At 41.3% G+C, this 22,704-nt stretch overlaps 1 protein-coding gene across 1 annotated transcript in view; it reads left to right on the forward strand.

Annotated features, from left to right (window-relative positions):
- Positions 1-22,704, forward strand: part of C8A (complement C8 alpha chain) — a 95,090-nt gene that overhangs the window by 17,256 nt on the left and 55,130 nt on the right. The window contains exons 4-8 of the mRNA XM_020976904.2: positions 1,275-1,419; positions 3,893-4,040; positions 5,261-5,444; positions 6,945-7,139; positions 11,504-11,744. Of these exons, the coding sequence (XP_020832563.1) occupies positions 1,275-1,419; positions 3,893-4,040; positions 5,261-5,444; positions 6,945-7,139; positions 11,504-11,744 (913 nt within the window). The remainder of the gene's footprint in view (positions 1-1,274; positions 1,420-3,892; positions 4,041-5,260; positions 5,445-6,944; positions 7,140-11,503; positions 11,745-22,704) is intronic.

Here is a 22,704-nt window from a genome sequence, read left to right on the forward strand (position 1 = left end):
GTTATTTCTAGCTACCACCACCACCATCATCATCATCAAAGTGTAACCTACCATGGTTGGGTTTCACTTTGCATATTGTAATGAAAGTCTACATTAATGAGGTCATAGATCTGTCTGAGTATTTGAATTTACATTAGTAGACATACTATTTATGCCTATATATGTCTATGAGTTAACATTACATAGTACTTTCTTCTAACAAAGAACATTATACCCATTGCCAAAAAGCCAGTGAGATCAGTAGTACAAGAAGTGTTATCCCATTTTGTAGAGGAAGAAAGAAATGCTCAGAAGAGTCAGGGGACTTATCCAAGGTCACAAAGCTAAGAAATGATGATGCCAAGACTGGAAGCCAGCCTTTCTGACTTAAAAACCCAGTACTCTTTGTACTGCACAGCCTCTCAGCCATTTTCTGGTTATCCCTAACTCCTTGGGTGCTTATATTCTGTCACCCTGGAATGCAATTCAACTCTGTAAATATTTTCTGAGCCCTCACTCTGTACACTCTGTACACTCTGCACTATGCTAGGCACTGGGGATAGGGATACAAAGACATGCATTCTGGAGCCTCAAGCAGCTCAGGGGCCAGATGAGGACCATTTCTTGGGGACACCTGGTTCAGAAACACCCTCAGCGAAGGTTATAATAGCCTTATAGAATTGGAGGCAGGGAGGTACAATGGAAAGAACCCTGGCTCTGGAATCGAAAGACAGGGGTTCACATCTGCCTTCTGTTGGTTATCATTTGTGTGATGTTGAATAAGTCAATCATCTTCCCTTGGCCTAGGTTTCCTTCTCTGTAAAATAAAGTGGTGAGAGGAGATTACCCTGAGGTCCTCTGCAGCCCTGGACCTTGATCCTATAAGTTATCTGATGCTCAGGAGGAGGCTAAGTGACTTGCACACATCATAGAGCTGCAAGTATCCAAAGCAAAATTTAAACTCAGTTCTTGTTGACCTCATGACCAGAATTCCATTCATTGTCCCACGTTGCCTTGTTACTAAAATTCGCATCACAGGAATAGAAGTTGTAGGAATTTTACTTTTCACATATTTCATGAGTATTTGCTTCTCCAGTTCCTTCAACTAATGTCTAATCTCCCTCCTCCCAAATTAGACTCTAGGCTCACCGAGAGTGGGGACCAAGTCTTAGTCACTTTTTTTTTTTATCACTTGGAGATCCTAGCACAAAACCTTGTATTGTGATACTAGTTGATTCATTCCTGTTGTATAATGAAAAGATGAAGAGAAATTCCTGGTTAAAAATCTGGTTTAGCATCGATACAGAAATCTCCTACAACCGTCCAAGTTTGGGGGAAACGTATGTGTTGGAGACCTTTGGGATGAGGCAGTCTGCACCAGCTCTGAAAGCTGTATGATGAAAGTACAATGTGGCCATGATTTCCAGTGTAAGGAATCAGGTGAGTAGGACACAGAGGGCTGAGCAGATACGGTGCAGCCTCTGTGTGTGTATAGTCTATGTATCTATGTATACGTATGTAATGTATATACATGCATATATACACCTGTGTAGTATGTATATATACACATACATGCATTTTATATACATACGTGTGTGTGTGTGTGTGTGTGTGTGTGTGTGTGTGTGTGTGTGTGTATGGAGAGAGAGAGAGAGAATAGATAAATCATTTGCTAAGCACTTTACCATGTGCCAGACATTGTGTTAAGCTCTTGGGACAGAAAAATATCAAGCTTAAATATATATTTTTTTGCAGTCTCCCCAAGCTCCTCCCCTGCCTTCCTTCTCCATTGCTTTGGCTTTGCCCTCCGGGTCGAAGCCAAATAAGGCGTAAGACTAATCCCTTTTCCACGGGACAGCCCTTGAAATACTTGAACATAGATCTTCTCTTTCTTCCAACCTCCCGAGTCTTCTTCCTCCAGAGTAAGCACCTCTATTTCCTCTGGCCAATCTCCATATGTTATGAACTCTTCACCAGCCTGGTTTCCTCTCTGCATACTCTCTAGTTTCTCAGTACCTTTCTTGAACTGTGGTGCCCAGGATTGACCACAGTACTCCAAATAAGGTCGGAAGAGAGTAGAGTCTAGTGGGACCTTTACCTCACTGAAGGATCACTAGCTTTCTCCATGCAGCCTAAGCCTGAGATCACATCAGTTTTGAGGCTGTCACGTCATGCTGCTGACTCATGTTGCGATTACAGGCCACTCACACACCAGGATCCATTACAGAACAGCTACTGTTGTGGCATGAGTGATGATGACTGTTAATGCTCAATGTAAAACTTTACATTTATCTCTATTGAATTTCATCACAGTAAGTTTAGCACAGGGCACTAGCCTGGTGAGATCCTTTTGAATCCTTCATTGTGCGAGCCATCCCTCCCAGTTATATGTCATCTGCAAATTTCATGAAGATGCTATCTATAGCTTATGCAAGTCATTAATAAAAATGTGAAACAGCTGTGGGCTCAGCACGGTTCCTGAGATCCTTCACTAGAGACCTCTCACAAGGTTGACATAGAGTTATTGACAGCTGCTTTTTGAAGGCAGCCACCCTCAGTTCTGAATCAATTGTGGATCTATCCTTTCTTCTCCCATTCCTCCCACAAACTTCTCCAAGAGAAGGCCGAATCAGAAGTCCAGAAGTTTTCCTTGGTTGACATAAGGAAAAACTTCTTCTTCTTCTTCTTTTTTTTTTTTTTGGCTAGTCAATGGGGTTAAGTGCCTTGCCCAGGGTCACACAGCTAGTAATTGTCAAGTGTCTGAGGTCAGATTTGAACTCAGGTCCTCCTGACTCCAGAGCCAGTGTTCTATCCACTGCACCACCTAGATGCCTCTGGGGGGAGGGGAAACTTCTTAAAAATCAAAGCTGTCCAAAATTTTCATTTGTTTTTGTATTCCCAGTACCTTGAGCATTGGAAGCATTAATAAATTCTTAAATGAATGAATTAATGAATGAAAACTGGAGCGGGTTGCCTTAGGAGGTGATGGTTTCTCTCTCAGTGAAGGTCAAAAAAAGCCTGGATAGCCACACTTCAGAAAAGTTTCAGAGAGAATTCTTGGCCACATATGAGTTGGACTAGATGGCCCCTGGGATTCCTTCCAGCTCTAAGATTCTAAAATTCTGATCTTCACAGTAAGTTGTGATCTCTCCCTTAGATTTCATAGAGCTCTGTCTGTGCCTTTCTAATGCACCAATCTCATTCTAATGTGAGTGAGATGTATTGGGATCCCTGCCTTATCTTCTGTCTGTTTCCCTGGCATGTTCTTATTCTTATTATTTCTGTCTGATTCTTATTCGAGTGATACGTATTTGTGTTCCTTTCTGATCTATCACTATCACCCCCATCCCTGGCCCTACTCTTATTAGACTATTAGCTCCTTAGGGGCAGGTGCCCTGTTAAGGAATCAAAAGATTCCTTAAACCCTAGCAAAACACATTTATAGCATGGACTAAACATGTAGCATAGGCCAAATGTCACAGACAACATCAAACATTGAGGACCTATGACTTCTGTTGTGTGGAAATCTTTCCCCTGATGCAAATTATAACCCCACCTATGACTTAGTAGATCAATCATGAGGAGTTTCCCAGTCTCAGAAAGCTTAAGTACTTTGCTCATGGTCACAAAGCTAGTAAGTGACAGATGGGGTTTGAATCTTCCTTCCTAACTCTGACTGTACTATAGCACCTTCCTCTCTCGTTATATGTGTGTTGACCAAATCTTCATCTTCAGCCTGAATTCACTCTAAGGCTGTTTAGGTTAACTTTGCTTCCTTAGCTCAGAATGATTCTAAGCAAAACCAGCACACCTAAGAGTTCCTGTTGGGCTTTCCAGATACCCCCTCTTTTCTCTCATAGTTGAAAGATGGTTGCTCATAGAAGCATTTGTTGCCATGACTCACTTTTTTCAGGTCGTTGCATCAAGCGGCGCCTTCTATGTAATGGAGATCGAGACTGTAATGATGGGTCTGATGAGGAGGACTGTGAAGATGCTGGGCTCCTTAAAAATGATTGCCTGGAATTCAACCCCATCCCTGGATCAGAAAAGGCAGCCCAAGGGTGAGTAATAACTGCTAAGTAACTGTGACTTATTAAGCTGTTCTAAGTATGCTTTCTGCCCTGGGCCTTTGGGTTACAGGGGTCCTCCCAACTCATGCTGGGGAGAGAGGGTGATCAATGTAACCAGCTGAATGTTACAGATGAGGGAACAGGGAGAGAAAATGCATACTTCAAACATTAAGGCTTAGGTCTGCAGAACTGGACAAAAGGGTAGTCATGCTGCTGCGAGCAGACACCATCCCCAAAACAAGCATGTGTCCCTATAACAATAATAATGATAATAATAATAATGATCGTAGTACTTCCAAGTCATAAGAGTGCTTTACACATATTATCTCTGTAACTTTAATCCATGCATCAGAAGTGAGGGAATCTTTATAAACTGGCAAAAAGTTAGACAAGTTGGAAAAAATCATAGCATTTAGAACTTGAACGGACTTTAGAGATCATATACCCCAAACCTGTAATGAGTCAGGATGGCTGAAAGGAGAGAGTCTTGAACTTGGAGTCAGGGAGACATGGATTTAAATCCTGCTTTAGACCCTTCCTAGCTCTGTGTGTGTGACTCTTACTATGTCAGTTAACAACAAAAACAGCTAACATTTAGGTAGCACATTTAGCCTTGGGACAAACTTTACACACACAGTAAATATAATTATAGTGGGAATTTACATAGCACCTTAAGCTATGCAAAGCACTTGAAACATGCTATCTTTGAACCTCACAACAACCCTGTTAGATAGATGCTATTATTATCCCCATTTTACAAATGAAGAAACTGAGGCTGCGATAGATGAAGTGAATTATGCAGGACCATGCAGTTAGTAAATCTAAAGGAGATTTGAACTCAGACTTTCCTGACTTGGAATCTGGAGCTGTATCCATATACCACCTAGTTTGCTTCCCACTTGCTGACTTTCCATTTCTTCATCTCTTAAAACAGTTATAATGATACTGCTCATGGGATAGTTGTGAGGATCAAATGAGAAAATACATGGGAAACACTTTGCACCTATTAGATGCTGTGTCAATGCCAGCTTTGGCACTCTCTGTTCTAAGTTCTGTTCTAGCTTGAACAGTCTAGGCTCTAGGGTCCTTTCAGGTTCACAGAATCCATGAGATTGGACCTTTGGCTGGGATACTGACATTTTGTTTGGAAAGATAATATGAAGCATTAGACCATTCAAGTTGACATGCCAGAAGATGCCTTTTCCTTATAGGTTTGACATTCTGACACAACAAGAAAAGATGAATGTGTATGACCCTACATTCTTTGGGGGCTGGTGTGAGCGTGTCTACAATGGAGACTGGAAGTCCCTCAGATATGACACTGTCTGTGAGAATCTCGATTATGACGAGAAGTATTTCCGCAGACCGTACAATTTTATCAAGTACCAATTTGAGGTAAGGCAAGTTTGGTGGGAATAATGAAGAAGATGTTGGTGATGGCCATGATGATGATGATGATGATGATGATGATGATGATGATGATGATGATGATAATGATGATGATGATGATGATGATGATGATAATGATGATGATGATGATGATGATGATGATAATGATGGTAGTTAATGTTACTATAGCTAGCACTTAGGGGTGAGAATTGCAAAGAAACAAACTTAGACTTGACATTAGGAAAGAAAACATCCTTATAATTAAAACCATGCCAAAGTTGAATGTACTGCCTAACCTATTAACAAGCATGAATTAAGCACCTTCTTTCTGTCAGGCACTGGCCTAGGTGCTAGGAATACAAAGACAGAAGTGAAATAGACCTTGCCTTCAAGAAGCTTGCGTTCTAATAGGGGAGGTGACATGCACATCCATAGGTCTATAGAAAATACATATATATTGGTAGGTATGAACTGGCTTCAGGAAGTCACCAGTTCCCCAACACTGAAGGTCTTTGAACAAAAGACAGATGATTAAATTCTTACTTTAGGTCAATCATTGTGATAGGCACTGGAGATGAAAAAAAAAGTCAAAAAACAGTCCTTGATCTCCTTTATCTTTCTAAGAGAGGGAAGCCACATGAATTGGAGAATGGTGGGCAGGGAAAGGGGTTTTAGTTTGGAAATTTACAGGCATAAGTGGGACCATAGGGATTGGAGTTACGCACTTCCCAGGAACAAGGGGCAGAGTTGCTTTGATCATGGTTCCAGAGCCAGAAAGACAAATATTGGGAGGAGAAAGCATGTCTGGGGAAGGCTGATGTGCAGAAGGTGGCTGGGAGGAGGAGGGAGTAAAATGAAGCCTGGCTGATTATGCCTTCCGTCCCTTCAGGCTCTCTAATTCCAGACAAATTGACCAGAATAATGCTGTTTGCTGTTTAGGACACCCCATCTCCCACCTCTATGCATGTGTACAGGTGGTGCCCCAAGCCTGGAGTGCTCTCTCCCTCCTCGACTCTGCCTCTAGAACCCCTAAGCTGTTTTACTCCTGGAAGTAGTTAGTGTCCTCCACCAAATTATTCTGCATTTACTTGGGATCATAGAATCACAGATTTAGATGGGGAAGGGACCTTAGAAGACATTTAGTCTAATCCCTTCATTTTACACATGAGGAAACTGAGGCCCAGAGGGACAGTGACTAGCCCATGGTCGCATATCTAGTAAATTTCTGAGCTGGGATTTGAATTTGGTTTCCTCGACTCCAAATCTGGTGCTGTTATTCTATACTACACTGCCTCTTACACTTATCTGGGTAAATGTTTCCCCTAGTGGAAGCCACTGGAGGGCAGGAATTGTTTCATCTTTGTCTGTATCCTTAGAGCCTAGCTCAGTGCCTGGTACATCACAAATGTTTAATGTACGTGTTGAATTGAATCGAAAGGAATACCATTAAGCAGGGAGCCCTGAGTGTTGATTGGCACTAAGTGTCTGTGTCCCTTTTCCTTTCAGACCCAGGCCCAATATGATTTCCACTCACATTTTTATAGCCATCTGGAAGAGCTAACCACAGGCCTACATAAAGAAAAATTCAGTTCTTCTAGCATCTCCATTGGAATTCCCATCTACTCTGTAATCCTGGGCTTGGGATTCTCCTGGGCATCTGGAAAGGGTTCCCTGAAGAATGTGACTGAGTACACAGACAAGGTAGGTATTCAGATCCTCAGATCATTGCCTCTTCACCACCAGCCTTCTTTTGGGACTTGCATTTATGTATTACCTTAATTGCATTAAAAAAAAAACTGCAGTAGTGATTCTCCCTTAATTTGCTCATGTAATTGGAAATGTCTGATCAGCCGTAATCCTGTTTGTTTTTCTTATTACACTTCTGTACTCACAATCATCATGATGGGAATAATTGAGTTACAAGACTAAGAACTCATGCCATCTCCCCTCCCCAGTCCCCAATCCCTTCCTTTTTTTTTTTTTTTACTGCAGAAGGAAGCTGATTAATGAATGCTTGGAATGATAGGGCAGCCATTGGAAGGAACACTGGGCCAAGAGTCAAGAGACCTGGGTTTGAGTCCTAGCTCTGACCCTTCTTCCCTGTGTGATCATGTAAAAATCACCTCCCTTCTCTGGAGACAGAAATGAAGAGAGGGGACCAGATGATCCCTAGTCCCTCCACAATCTAAATCCTATTATCCTGTGTTAGAATACGTATTGACTTAGACTCTTTCTCTGTGTATTGAGAAGCCAGAGATTGTTTCATTTTCACTGCTGTATCCCTTGCCTAGAATATAGCAGAAGCACCAACCTAAGCATTTGTTAAATGCCTACTCTGCCAATCACTATGCTGGGGGCTGGGGATTCAAAGGCAACATGAAATTATCCTTGCTCTCAAGAAGCTTCCATGCTACTAGGGGAGAAGACATGTATATATCATTTTCACCATAAGGAAAAACTCACCTTGGTTTCCCCTCTATTTTTTTTTTATCAGTTTGCTTCTATTTTGTCTTCTTTTTATTTGCTCTTCTCCTCAAGCATTGACTGGTAGGAAGTCTGGAGTTCTAGGTTCTAGAGCAAATACCTGGGATTAAGTTTGTGAACTGCTTTTCATAATTATCTCATTTGAGCCTCATAACCCTGTGGGCTAGATGCTACAAGTATTATTACCTCTGTTTTACTGATGACGAAACTGAGGCTTAGAGAGGTTCAGTAACTTGTTCTTGGTCATGCAACTAACCAATATCAGATACAGGATTTGAACCCAGGTCTCCTGGATAGCAAATCTAGCATCATGCTAGCCAACAATGTCCCATGGTCCCATGCAAACTAGCTGTGTGAACCTTGGACAAGTCATTTAGCCTGAGTCTCTGTTTCCTCATTTGTAAAGTTAGGTGGTTGGACCAGATTCCCTCTAAGATTCCTTCTAACTCCACTGTTCTATGTACTAACATACCTTTTAGATTTATCATTAAAAGTTTTAACAGAGTAATGGAGTCTCAATCAGCAGGCAACTCAGATTGTCCCTAATCTAATCATTCCTAAGCAAGAATTCCCCTCTGTAACATCCTCGACATGTGGTCATATAGTCTGTTCCTGAAAACCTCTGGTGATGGGGAGCTCATTCCCTAAAAAGTCAGCCCACTCCACTTTTGGACAACTTTCATTGTTGAAACATCCCTCCCCTCCCCTCCCCACCCTGATACTGAGTCTATATCTGCCTTTCTCTACTTTCCACACATGGTTTTGACCTTTGATGTCAAAGTAGAATAAATATGACATCTTTTCAATAAAATAACTCTTAGGTCCTTGAAGATAGCTATGATACTGTGCCCGAGTCTTCTTTTCTCAAGCCTAAACATCCCTACTTCCTCCAAACCATCTTCAGCTTCATCATCATTCCTTGTGTAGGACTAAATGAGATAATTTATGCATAAATAACTTATAAGCCTTAAGCACCCTAAAATGTCAGTTATATTTCTCAAATTAATGTATAACATGCATGTGTGTAAATATATAAATATGCACATATATGGATAGATACATACATGTATACATACATACCCACAGTTTGGTAAAATGGAGAGAGAGCTGCTTTCCTAGTCAGGAAGATTAATGTTACAGTTCTAGTCCTCACACAAACTGGCTGTGCAACTCTGGACAAGTCTTTGAACCTCTCTTTGCCTCTAAGACACAAAATTGCAAAGCAGGTGCCAATTGCCAGTCTTTATTGGCAGAAAGAATTTCTAGACTGGAAGTTCCCTACACCAAGAAATCATAAGTTTGGTTAAAAAAAGTATAGTGATGGGGTCAAATTAGAAATGAAGGTCTTCTGTTGTTGAAGCATCTGTGCTGACTCTTAGTAATGTGACCTAAGAAGAGGCAGCACCCTGGAGAGTCACCTACATTATCAGAGTCACAAGGACCTTAGGAAACTTCCAGCCCAACTCCCTCCGCTTAATTGCATTAAAATTAATGAAAAAGATAGTAAGATGAGGGGATGTCTGGGTTAGACTTATTTGAATGGGAGGTTCATCTTGAAGAATCATTGGAAAAATGATGGAAGTCAAACTTCTTATCAGGCTAGATCTGGAAACATTACATGGCAGATATGGCTTTCTGGTTAACATTGAAAAGTGGGAGATGAGGAAGAAGAAGTATCTTGGAGGGTGAGCTACGTGTAGGGTTGAAGCCACCTGGCAACCATTCTAGGGTGCTTTGGGAGGGAAGGTAGAAAGTGGGGATCTCAGAGCACTTATGAATGTATAAAACCTTCAAGGATATCTAATTTTTGTTGGTCACAGCATCCCCTTCACTGACCCAGAAACCTCTAATGAACTTCAAGAGTCTTGTGGCCAAAATATTCATCACTCTTGCAGTTAACCTGGTGATGAGCCTTCCTGTGCTTAGCTCAGTTGGTCATAGCATCAGACATGTAGAGCTTGAAGGGATCACCCATTTTATAGATGAGGAGACTGAGGTCTAGGGAGGTTGGGTCACTTGCCCATGGCCAGCCAGTTACTAATCATTTGAGGTGGGATTTGAACCTCCATCCTTTGACTCCAGACTCTTTTCTATCTCATCACAACTCATTGATCAATCATCACTTAAATACATTGAACCTCCTGTGTGCCAGGTGCTGTGCTGGGTACTTGGGAATTAAGACAAAGGTGAAATAGTCCCTGCCCTCAGAAAGCTTGCAATCTCACCAAGGGGCAAAATCTGTATATATGAAGTCTCTACAAAGACATTTGGGGAGGTTGACACTAGTAGCTGGAGGGAATCAGGCTGAGCCTTGAAGAAAACTTGGAATGCTGAGGAGGGAGTGCATTCCCCAAGTGCAGTGACAGCCAGTGAGAAAGCAAGGAGGTGGAAGGTAGATTACACTGTCTAAGGAACAGAAAGACACTCTGTCTGATACCATGGAGAGCGCATGGAGGGAACTATCATCCAATGAGCCTGGAAATGGGGGAAGGAGCCAGGTTTTAAAGGGATCTGGATACCCAACAGAGGAGTTCCTATTTAAACCTGGAGGTGACAAGGAGCCACTGGAGTTCCCTGAGTAGGAGAATGACATCATCAGAGCTGCACTTCAGGGGAATCACTTTGGCAGTGGAGGGGAGAATGACCCGGAGAGGGGAGAGACTTCAGACAGGGAGACCAATTCGGAGGCAATTACAACGGTCCAGGAGTGAGGTGATGAGGGCTCGAAATGGAACGAGGGTCAGAAGGAGACCATTTAATACACAACGTAGATGAAATAAACACAAAGTCACTTGGGGTGAAAGGAAAGAATTAGAAATTCATAAATAGAAGAGCTAAACACTTCATCCAAGGCTCTCTACATCATAGCTCACATTTACATAGCACTTCAAGTTTTACAGATATTATTATCTCCTTTTTTTCTCAAATATTATTTCTTTTCATTCTCGAAAGAACCTGAGAGGTAGGTACTATTATTATGTCCACTTTACAGATGAGGAAACTGAGGCCCAGAAGGTTAAGTGATTTGTTCAGGCCCACACAGCTAATAAATGTCTGAGGCAGGATTTGAACTCAGGTCTTCCTCATTCCAAATCCAGTGCTCTATCCTTTGTGCCACCTACCTCAACAACTACGCTATTTGCCACTTCAAGATACTATTGTGTGGAGCAGTGAAGTGGGAGTTTAAAGACCTATTATAATATATTCATAAAGTTATATTACCTTAGATCTGGAAGGAACCTCAGACATCATCTACTCCTGCTCCCTCTTTTTACAGATGAGGTAACTGAGTCTCATGGAGGTTAAGTGACTTACCCAAGGTGACACAGGACTTGAACACACTCCTTTGGCTCCAGAGCCAGAGATCTTTTCATTATACCACACTGCCTTTCCATTCCTTGTGTTTTCCCTCTCCCCACACCACTAGCACCTGGAATAGGTTGGTGGACACAGTAGGCGTACAGCCGATGTTCATTGAGTAAACAGGTAATATGGTAACATGGATTCTATCCCTATTTCTCTGTCTCTTCCTTGCTTCTGCCCAACCCTCCACCATCACTGAGTGATCTGTTTGTTTGTAGGAGTATAGCTTCATCCGGGTCTACACAAAAGCCCAGACTGCTCACTTCAAGATGAGGAGAGATGAAATCGTCCTGGATGAGGACATACTTCAAGCAATCACTGAGCTCCCTGACCAGTATGATTACGGCATGTATGCCAAGTTTATCAATGACTATGGCACCCACTACATCACCTCCGGGGCCATGGGAGGCATCGCAGAATATATTTTAGTCATCAACAAGGAAGTCATGAAAGCAAAAAGTGAGTAGCCCAGGAAATAGGGCGTGTTGGATACAGAGTATTACTGCTATATGTGAAAATAGTATGGATTTCGGATTTAACTTATTGAAACCAAGGGAAACATTCCAACACGAAAATCCACTGTTAGTATCATACACCTATTGAAGCTAAGGGTAGGGTGTATCATTTATAAACATACTTCTAAATTCAGCCTTAATTTTGGACTTACACATAGTAGGCACGTCTGTCCCCTTCTTGCCAGCCATATCACGGCCCTAGTTCAGTTCATCCTTACCTCTCATTTGGTGTACTGAAGAGCCCCTTAGCTCTTCTTCTTGTTTCTGACTTCTCCCTCTGATCCATTCTTCATACAGTTGCCAAATGCTTTCTGAAGCACGGGTTTGGTCATAACATGCTCAAGAATCTTCAGGGGTTCCTTATAACCACTAGAATGAATTAAAAACTCCTCAGCATAGATTGAAAATTGAGTAAGTCAGGCTCCAGCCTCCTTTTCCAGATATTTCTCATTGCTTAGGTGGATCAATGGATAGACCACTAGGCTGGGAATCAGTTTGACCCAAGTTCAAATCTGGCCTCAGACACTAGCTGTGTGACCCTGGGAAAGCCACTTAACCCTGTTTGCCTCAGTTTCTTTATCTGTAAAATGATCTGGATAAGGAAATGACAAACTACTCTAGTATCTCTGCTCCCTCCAAAAAAAAAAAACCACCAACAACAACCCAAATGGGGTCACGGAGAGTCAGAAGCGACTGAAAAACAACTGAACAACAACTCAGGGTTGTTGTGAGGATCAAATGAAATAATGAAGTCTATCCCAAAAGTCAGTGCAATTTTAACATTTTAATAGTATTTGTTAAGTCACTTTGCAAACTTTAAAATGCTATGGAAATGTTAGTTATGGTTATTGTTATTACTACCTTTCATGTACTGTCTGGTCAAATCAAACCCACCTGTTTGCCATTCTCACCTCCATATCTTTTCATGGGCTCTTTTCCAGAATTTGGCAAGCACTCCCTCCTTATCTCAATCTCCTGGAATTCCTGCTTTCCTTCAAGGCTCAACATAGACATCACCTCTTATGACAAGCAGTCTCCATCCTCTTAGGACACAGTGTTTTCTTCCTTCTCAAATTTATTTCATTATCTTTTCCCCACTGTTTTGACCTTGAACATAATTTCATCTCTTTGAAGGAAGGGACTCTTTCACTTATGTCTTTTTATCCCCAGCCCCTGGTACATGCATAATAAATACTTGTTGAATGAATGAGCCCTCTCCTCCACTCCCTATTTGTTTACTTATTCCCCTCCTTGATTCTCATCATCCCTGTTTGCTAGGGCTTGTCTTCATTGTCTAAAATATTTTCTCTATCCATTAGAATGCCAACTCCTCATGAGTAGGAATTATTTGATTAATATGTGTACATCTACAGCAACTACCACTGTACTTAGCACATAGGGGATAGGGAGTGGCCCTGTAATTTAACTGGCTTAGGGAACTCCTGAGAGAAGAATCTCCATTTATCAATGCATGTCAGCACCATCTCTGCAATTAAGTCTTAGAGACATGCTTAGAGCACCAAAAAGTTAAATGACTTACTCAAGATCACACATTCAAGATGTGTCACAAGCAAGACTTGAACCCAAGTTTCCTCAGCTTTGAGGATGATTCTGTAGCACTATATATGTGTGTAAAAATATATGCATACACACATACACATAGACACATATACATACATACACATACATAGACATGCTTGTAAGTATATATGTGTGTGTGTATCAATATCTATAACCATATCTATCAGTTGCTCCTTCATAGGTTCCCAAAGCTGAGACTGACCAATCTACTTCCTCTCCCCTTTCATTGTGCCATCGTGTCAACCTTTGTGTTTCCTGTCCCTATGTCTTTGTCCGAGCTGTTCCCCTTCCCTAGAATCTCTCCCCTATCCATTTAAATACCCTTATCTTTTTTCCTTTTATTTATCTCTTCAGTTATTAATCTATTTGTGTATTCATTTATTCACTCATACCATGCATTAAAAGAAAACAAAACTTGAGTTCCAAATTCTCTCCCTCTCTCCAGTCCTCCCCCTAACCCTAACCTTTCCATTGAGAAGCCAAGTAATTATTTTGTGAAGTCATGCAAAACATATTTCCAAATTAGCCATGTTACAAACAAACAAAAAAGAAAGAAAAATAAAGTGAGAAAAGTATGCTTCAATCTGCACTAAGAGTCCATCAGTTCTCTCTCTAGAGGTGGAGAACATTTTTCATCATGGCTCCTTTGAAACTGTCTTAGATCATTGTGTTGATCAGAATAGCTGAGACATTTACATTACTGTTATTGCATACAATGCTCTCATTCTGCTCACTTCACTTTGCATCAGTTCATAGAAATATTCCCAGGTTTTTCTACTCCCCCCCCCATAATTTCTCATAGCACAATAGTATCCCATCACAATCATGCACCACAACTTGTTTAGCAATTTCCCAATTGATGGACACCTTCCTAATTTCCAATTCTATGCCACTGCAAAAAAAAAACTGCTATAAATATTTTTGTACATATGGGTCCTTTTCCCTTTTCTTTGATCTCTTTGGGATACAGATCTAGTAGTGATATTGTTTGGTCAAAGGTTATGTATTTCTAATTGCCCATTAGGCAAATTGTTTTCTACAATGGACCAATTTATCACTCTACCAACAGCACATCAGTGTATTTGTTTTTTTTTTCTGCATTCCCTCCAACTTTTGTCATTTAAATTTTCTGCCATGTTATCCAACCTGATAGGTATGAGATGATACCTCAGAATTGTTTCAATATGTTTTTCTCTAGTCATAGTGATTTAGAGCATTTTTTCATGTGACTGTTAATAGTTTTGATTTCTTCTCCTGAAAATTATCTGTTCATATTCTTTGACCATTTATCAATTGAGGAATGGCTCTTTTTTTTTTTTTTTAATAAATTTACTCAGTTCCTTAAATATTTGAAAAAATGAAGCCCTTATCAGAGAAATTTCTTGTAAAATCCTGCCCCCACACCCAGTTTGCTGCTTTTCTTCTAATTTTGGCTGCATTGGTTTTGTTTGTGCAAAATGTCTTTAATTTCATTCAACCAAAAATATTTATTTTACTTCTTGTGATCATCTCTATCTCTCGTTTGGTCATAAGCTCTTCCCTTATCCATAGATCTGATGTATAAATTTTCATGCTTTTCTAATTTGCTTATGCTATTTATGTCTAAATCTATGTTCAAATAAATGTCTATTTATGTCCAAATCATTTACCCATTTTGACTTTATTAGGCACAACCCCCATCCTTCAAGGCCCAGCTTCAGCCACACCTCCTTCTGGAAGTCTCCTCTGACTGTGTGGTTCATGTTGACCATGTCCTTCTCTGACTTCTTACTACTCGAAATCATTTAGCATTGGTCTTTCTTATTTCCAAGGCATCACTTGTTCGTAATGTTGAGGCCTCAACTAAATGGTGAGCTCCAGGAGGGATAGAATCCCTATTAAAATTTGATATTCATAGAGATTTTCAGGGCTTACAAAGCACTTTGCATACAATATGCTGTCTCATTGGAGCCTGAGCAAACCCTGTTGTGGTTATTGTTGTTGCTGGGTTTTTTAAGTCATATCCAACTCTTTGCAAGCTTCTTTGGGGTTTTCTTGGCAAAGATATTGGAGTGGTTTGCCATTTCCTTCTCTAGCTCATTTTACATATGAGAAAACTGAGGTAAACAGGGTTAGGTGACTTGCCTATGGTAACACAACTAGTAAGTATCTGAGGCCAGATTTAAACTCAGGTCTTTCTGACTCTAGGCCTTTCATTCTCCATTTTATATCATTGAGATACTGCTTTTTGATGTGGCTTACTATATAGCAAATCACCCTGGGGGACCTGGGTTCAATCTTGTCTGGATGACCCTGGGCAAGTCATTCCCATTCTAGAGAGCTAAGCAATTTCATAAGTTTCAGGGAAGTTACCTTGCTCGATGGAGTTTTTTTTCATTCACATCAGGCAAATCATCGACTTGGTCCCTATTTTACACATGAAGGCTCAGAGATCTTGACTTACCCAGGGTCACAGACCTAGTCAATATCAGAGGTTGGATTTGAACCCAGGCCTTCCTGACTCAAAGTCTATAATGCTGTGAGGTATGTCATACCAAAATACAGAATCTCAAAGGTGGAAGAAACCTTAGAGCCCATGTATGTAGTATGACTTGAAAAACATCGGGGTAAATAATTCCAACTGTGACATTTCTGATACATGGTCACAATATCTCCCTTAGAAAATCTCCAGGGCTGGGGAACTTCCTACCTCTCACAGCAGTCCATTCCATGTTTTGAGATACTGTCACTAGTGTTCATATACATCCATCTATGTGGCCCCATTTGATTTTCAGGATACCCTCAAGTGTAGTTGGGTCAAGCATTTTTACCCCCTACTTTGTTTTTGGATCCGGCCTGTGATTTCTCTGATAAGGAGAACTTCTTCTACCAGTATGGATTGGTCCTTGCTTTGCAACTTAGAGTCCTGAAGACTTGCTCCATTTTGTCATTACTTTTTAAAATAATTCATAATTTAATAGCATACTGAAAGTTATAAGACATTTTCCTCATGATAGCCCTGGGAGGCAAGTCTTACTGCACCCATCTTTCAGATGAGGAAACTGAGTCTTCCCCTACTACCCTCCTCTCATGGAACAGATGGTAAGTGGTAGGTCTGAACTCCCACCTTAGGACTTAGACTGTAAGGGCATCCATCTTTATGATTTTGTAAGAGAAGTCACTGAAAGCCAAAGAGGAAGTGACTTACCTGAGGTGGGAAGGATCAGAGCTGAAACTCAAAGCCAGGACTCTTACTAAAAGAACAATATTTTTCTTCCATACTGAGGACAGAGAGGGCTATTCTAGAATTCTTCTGTAATTCCCACCCCTTTCCCTACCTCCACAGTGCCTAGTCCAGTGCAGGGGTGTGGCAGGTGCCCAGTGAACACTAGACTAGTCCCGAAGGTGTGGCCAGTCCAATGGCAGGGCTTTGAGGCCCCCTGGGGGCTGCCGCAGAGTCACTGGGGGAAGCCCTGGGTCTGGGGCCAGAGGATGGGCCTTTTCTCTTCTCAGAGATTTTGCCTCTGCTATGCACAGTCAGGCATGGCACAACCAACCGGGCCTCCAATTTGGTTAATATTTAAAAGGAGCTAAATAACAAATTGTCCCTGGGATAATTACCTCAGTCCTCTGTTAATAGAAAACCCTGTGTCGATAATGGGCCAATTTGCTGTTTGGGAAGAGCTGATTTTCTATAAATCCGGAAATTTCGTGCTGCTTTCCTATAAATATGGAAATGTGCTAATCATCACTTCGCCTGCTTGAGACCGTTAATAAATCAGAGTGGCATCTGCATATTAACCTGCGAAGAACAAAACACATCTACCTTCTTCCCTTTGATAAGTAGAGCTGCAGCAGGCTCCTCTGTCCCTCCTTCCCTTTCTCCTTTCCCACTCCATTTGGCTCTCTTTTCCCTGTCGGTCTCATCATCTCTGTCTCTCTGTCTCTGCCCTCTTCAATGACTTTGTCTCTGGCATTCCCCCTACTTGTCTCTGTCTTTTTTTCTCTCTATGTGTCTCTTCTCCATGATTCATTTTTTATGTCTCTGTCCTTCCACTTCTTCCCAGCTCTCTCTCCATTTCCTTCCTTCCTTCCTTCCTTCCTTCCTTCCTTCCTTCCTTCCTTCCTTCCTTCCTTCCTTCCTTCCTTCCTTCCTTCCTTCCTTCCTTCCTTCCTTCCTTTTTAAAGCTCTCTGCATCTGTCTGTCTTCTCCTTCCTATCTCTCTCTTTGTCTCTCCCCTCTTTTATGATTCTCTGTATCTTTGACTTTCCTCCCTTCTCTGCCTCCTGTTTCTCCATTTCCCTCTGTCTAGTTCTTTCTGTCCCCCCCTCCCATTGTGTTCTCTGGTTCTCTGTCCCCATTTGTGTCTTTCTCCTCTCTTTCTGTCACTCTTTCATTGTGTCTCCATCTCTCTTCTCCCCTCCTCTCCTCTCTTCTGTTCATCTCTTTCTTCCCTCTCCTGTGACTCTCTTTCTGCCTCTTCTCTTTCTCTGTGTCTATCTATCTCTGTATCTCTGTGTCTCTCTCTGTCTCTGTCTTTTTCCCTCCTTTCTCTGGAAAAAAGGACCAATTCCCTGCTCCCTCCTTTCTAGCTGACAGGCTTTAATAATATTTGCTACATTCAATGACCTTTTCCCAAACCTTTTATAGGAAGACTGGATGCTTGCAATGTCCTTGCGCATTGCTCTCTTCACTCCCCCAGCCTGCTTCTCTGCTGCCCCCACTTCCAGGCCTGGCTCTACCTTTGATTCCTCAAAGGCTGAGCCTGGGCATAGAAAGATTGAAAGCAAAAAACATCCCTTAGCTCTGGGGAAATGTTTTGTCCTTGGGCCTGCATCAGATCCTCCGTGGTTTTGTCCCCGAGGATGCATGAGAGGCTGTTTTCTTTTAATGCAGCTTCTAGAAAAAAGCATTCTCCCTAAAATACAGAGGAAAAGTGCAGCACAGAAGCCAAGAGAAGGGTCTTGATTCATGTTAAGGCATTCATAGACTTCAGTGACAGTAGAGCACGTCCTCAATGTTTTGAATGACAGCCTTCATTTTTTTATCTACAGGAATCAGCAAGGGGTCTGGTAGGAAAGGGTGGGTTTTTCCTCCCTTTTAAGGTTTTATCAGCAGAGGAATATTGGGGAAGCCCCTACCTTCACTGTCATAGAAATCATATGATAATGAAAGCAGATAATGTGTCAGAGTTGGAAGGAACCTTAGAACAGGGGATATCAGGTCTGGAAAGTGCACCTTGGAACCAGGAATTTTGGAGCTTGGAGGGATTTTGGGACCTAGAGTGTCAGAACTGGAAGGGCTGTTAAATGTATCATCTTTATAAACTCCATCATTTTCCAAAGGAAGAAATTAAGGATGAGAGAGATAAAATACTTCATTAAAACTCACCCAGGGAATTGGTAGCTATCAGGAGTCAAACTGAGGACTCTTGACTTTCACTCCAAAACTCTTTCCACAGCACTGTGCTATGACAGGTGTTCCCTGTGAGTGTTTGACTCTATTCTAGTAGACTGGCACATGCCGTGACCCGGCCAAGCCTTCCCTCTCATGATTATAGAACGAAGTCATAGGTAAGGAGATAGACAAGCCTATATTAGGAGACACCTGCCTCAACATTCCTTATTATGACTCTCCGATGCTGCGATTACAGTGACTCTAAATGCTCATCCATGGTGCCCCCAAAGCATTTGTAAATTAGAATTATCCCTAATTCTCTCCTCTTTCTTTGGGATTCTCTAGGTAAGAACATGAGGGTCATGTGGTTATCACCTTGTCTGGTTTATTAGTTGACTAATGAATCACAGAATTATGGAATCTGAGAGTCGGGGATGACCTCAGGGGTTATCTAGACCAAAGCATATGTGAAACAAACTCCCTCTTTTCAGTCCTTTGTCAGTCATGTCTGACTCTTCATGCCCCCATTTGGAGTTTTCTTGGCAAAGATACTGGAGTAGTTTGCCATTTCTTTCTCCAGCTCATTTGACAGATGAGGAAACTTAGGAAAATAGGGTTATGTGATGTGCCCAGGGTCACATAGCTACTAAGCATCTGAGGCCAGATTTGAACTCACAGAGATTAAACTTCCTGACTCCTGGCCTGGCACTCTATCCACTGTGCCACCTAGCTGCCCAAATTCCCTCCTGAGCACACCTAAGAAATGGCTCTTAAGCCTTTGATTGAAGAGCTTAAAGGAAGGGGAGCTCATCACCCCCCATCATATATTTGAGCAGCTCAAATTAGCAAGAAGTTTTGCCTGACATCCTAATTGTCTTTACATCTTTCAATCTGTTGCTCCTGCTTCCTCTCTCTGGGGCCCGAAAGACACAAGTGTAGTATATTGACATGTTGTCTTGTATCCTCCACCCTTGTTCCACATCAGGGATTATTCACCTTTTTTTTTTGTTGTTGTTGTGGAGACCTTTGGCAGTCTGGTGAACCTGATGGAATATTGCTCAGAATAAGGGTTTATTGTTTACATTCATTATTGAAGAAAATGACACATTTTAAAAAACCATCCAAATTCATGAACTCTTTGGAATCTAACCATGGAAGTCTGCGGGGTTAGATCCCCACTCTACAGATTCCCCATAGCCTAACATAAGACTGAATTTGGAAAATGTTTGATGTGAATAGTATTTCAGATTTGCAGAATGTTTTAATATTTACAAAACTTTCTGTTTTACCAAAAACAAAATCTAGGCTCATATTAGTGAAGTAAGAACACCTTTTTAGGACTGTGTCCCCTGCCCCCTGACCTTTCAGACCATAGTTGGTGCATGTTGCACCATATTTCAGGAACAAAATAAGTCATCTCTAGACTGGTCAAAGGAGGGGAGCAAGGGATGCCTAAGGGTCTGGAGATCATGGCATATGAAGGTCAATTAAGAAGCACAGGATGTTAAGCCAAAAGAGAGGGCTTGTGGGGAGACATCGTAGCTGTCTTCAAGTATCTAAAGGACTGTTCTGTGGAAGAAGGATTGGGCTACCCCAAAGTGGAATGGGTTTATTGGTGATGTAATGAGTTTCCCTTCACTGGGTGTCTTCAGATCAGTCCTGGACACCATGCTTCTGTTAACTCAGTCAAAGACAGCATTATCTTTTGTGGCCACCATATCATACTGTTGACACATATTGAGCCTGCAATCCACTAAAACTTTTTAAATAGTTTAGACAATATCTCTTTTCTAGCCCTGGCCTCCCATTTTGGACTAGTGAAATTGAATTTTTGAACCCAAGTTTATGACTCAATACTGATCTCTTCTAAATGTCATCTTACTAGATTTAGCCTGAAGGTCTAGACTATTGAGATCTCTTTTGGATGCTGTCACTCATTTTTTTTTCTTTTTAGGTGAGGCAGTCAGGGTTAAATGACTTGTCCAGGGTCACACAGCTAGGAAGTGTCAAGTGTCTGAGGCCAGATTTGAACTCAGGTTCTCCTGACTCCAAGGCTGGAACTCTATCCACTTTGCCACCTAGCTGCTCCTGGACGCTGTGATTCATTAAGTGAGCTGTGACTCTTGGTTTTGCATGACCTGCAGAACTGGTACAGTGTGCCATCTGTATCTTTAATTCAACTTACTTGTGCATACTAAACAGCATATAAGACCAAATATGCATTCCTGGAGAGGAGCTCTCCTTCCAGACTGACATCAAAACAATGACTACTCTTGGGTCCAACTACCCAATCAGTTCTGATCCACCTAATTATACAATTCTCTGGGTCAGTAGTAGTCATCTCCAAATTCTTTTTGTTCAGACATCCCTAGTACTAAAATAATATGGACAAACAATGGCTCTAATACATGTGTATTTGCTTATTTCCAAATTGTTGGCACATCATACAATATTGAAAGTTGAATGCATTACAAAACTTATATAAGAAGAAATATTAAAAAGGATACAATAAAGATGAAATACTCTTTGATCCTAGAGTCATTAGGTAGTCACAGGAGTTTACTAGGTAAGGGAATGACATGGTCCAACCTGTACTTAGGAAAATCACATTGACAGCTAAGGAAAGAATAGACTGGAATAGGGAAAGACTTCAGTTAAGGCCACTTAGGAAGTTATTGCAAGAGTCTAAGTGAGTGATAATTAGGTCTTCAATGAATGTGGTAACTGAGTGAGTGGAAAAAAGGGGACGGATGGGATAGAGGTTGTATAGGTAGGAACAAGAAGTAATTATTGATTGGATATATGGATGTGGGGTGAAGGGAAAATGAGGAGTCAAAGATGCCACAGAGATTGTGAAGACTTGGGTGACTAGCAAGATGATTATGTCTTCAACAATAGTTGGTAAATTTTGAAAACGAGTGGGTTGGTAGAGAAAAAGGGTAACGTAATGAAATCTGCGATCCTGATCCCAAACTGTCCATGTTTGCTCACACTATGTGACTCGGTCGTACATAAAATGAAAAGGGCAGAAGAAAGGTGGGACTCTTACACACTCATCAATAATCCCAAATGCAGAGCATGCCCTCAAAGAGGCACCTGATACAGCCACAAGAGGATGGGGAGGGGTGCAGTTTGAGTGGGCATTGCCAAAAGCACCTGTGCCACTGTGTTGAGTAGGAGTTAGATTTGTTTATAACATCCAACTCAGAAACTGAAAAGTTGTATGCTTACACATCAGAGAGAAGGGGAAGCAGGGAAGAGTGTTGGAGAATAAGGGTAAGTGAACTTGTGTTGAAGATATGCCCAGAAATTGGGGAGGATGAGATGCAACCTTTTGCACCTACTGATTGGTTGATCACATATGCCTTGCAGTCAGGCCAAAGTCTTTATATTAAAGGCCACTGATGAAGTCACATTTCCCTATATTTTCCACAAGAATAGTGGAATACTCTTTCAAATGTTTTGTTAGAATCCAGTGAGATGATATCTGGAGAATTTCTCTTATCTACCAGTTTCAAAATACGGCCATAAAAAGAATCAAGACTCATCCATTCTCAAAAGAGTCAGGCTTTTTCTTGGTGATAATCACTTCTTTAAATTACTCAGTAACTATCCCTTCAAGTCAAGTCAACAAGCATTTTAAGACCCCTATTTGCCAATCATTGTACAGAGTGTTGGCAATGCATAGAAAGGAAGAAAATTTAAAAAAAAACAGTCCTTGCTTAGGGAGTTCACATTCTAATGGGGAAGACAACATGCAGACAATTACATACGAACAAGAGACATATAGGATATGTTGGAGATCATCTTAGATAGGAAAAAATACTTAAAGAGAAAGTGCTAGCATTAAGGGGCAGGATAAAGGTGAGGAGGGACAGAACTCTAGGCATTGGGGACACCCAGTGAAAATAGTGAAAATGCTCAGAGTGTCTTTGTGAGAAACTTG

Source organism: Phascolarctos cinereus, unplaced genomic scaffold (assembly GCF_003287225.1).
Source record: "Phascolarctos cinereus isolate Bilbo 61053 unplaced genomic scaffold, phaCin_HiC Scaffold_5;HRSCAF=322, whole genome shotgun sequence".
In the NCBI taxonomy this organism is placed as follows: domain Eukaryota; kingdom Metazoa; phylum Chordata; class Mammalia; order Diprotodontia; family Phascolarctidae; genus Phascolarctos; species Phascolarctos cinereus.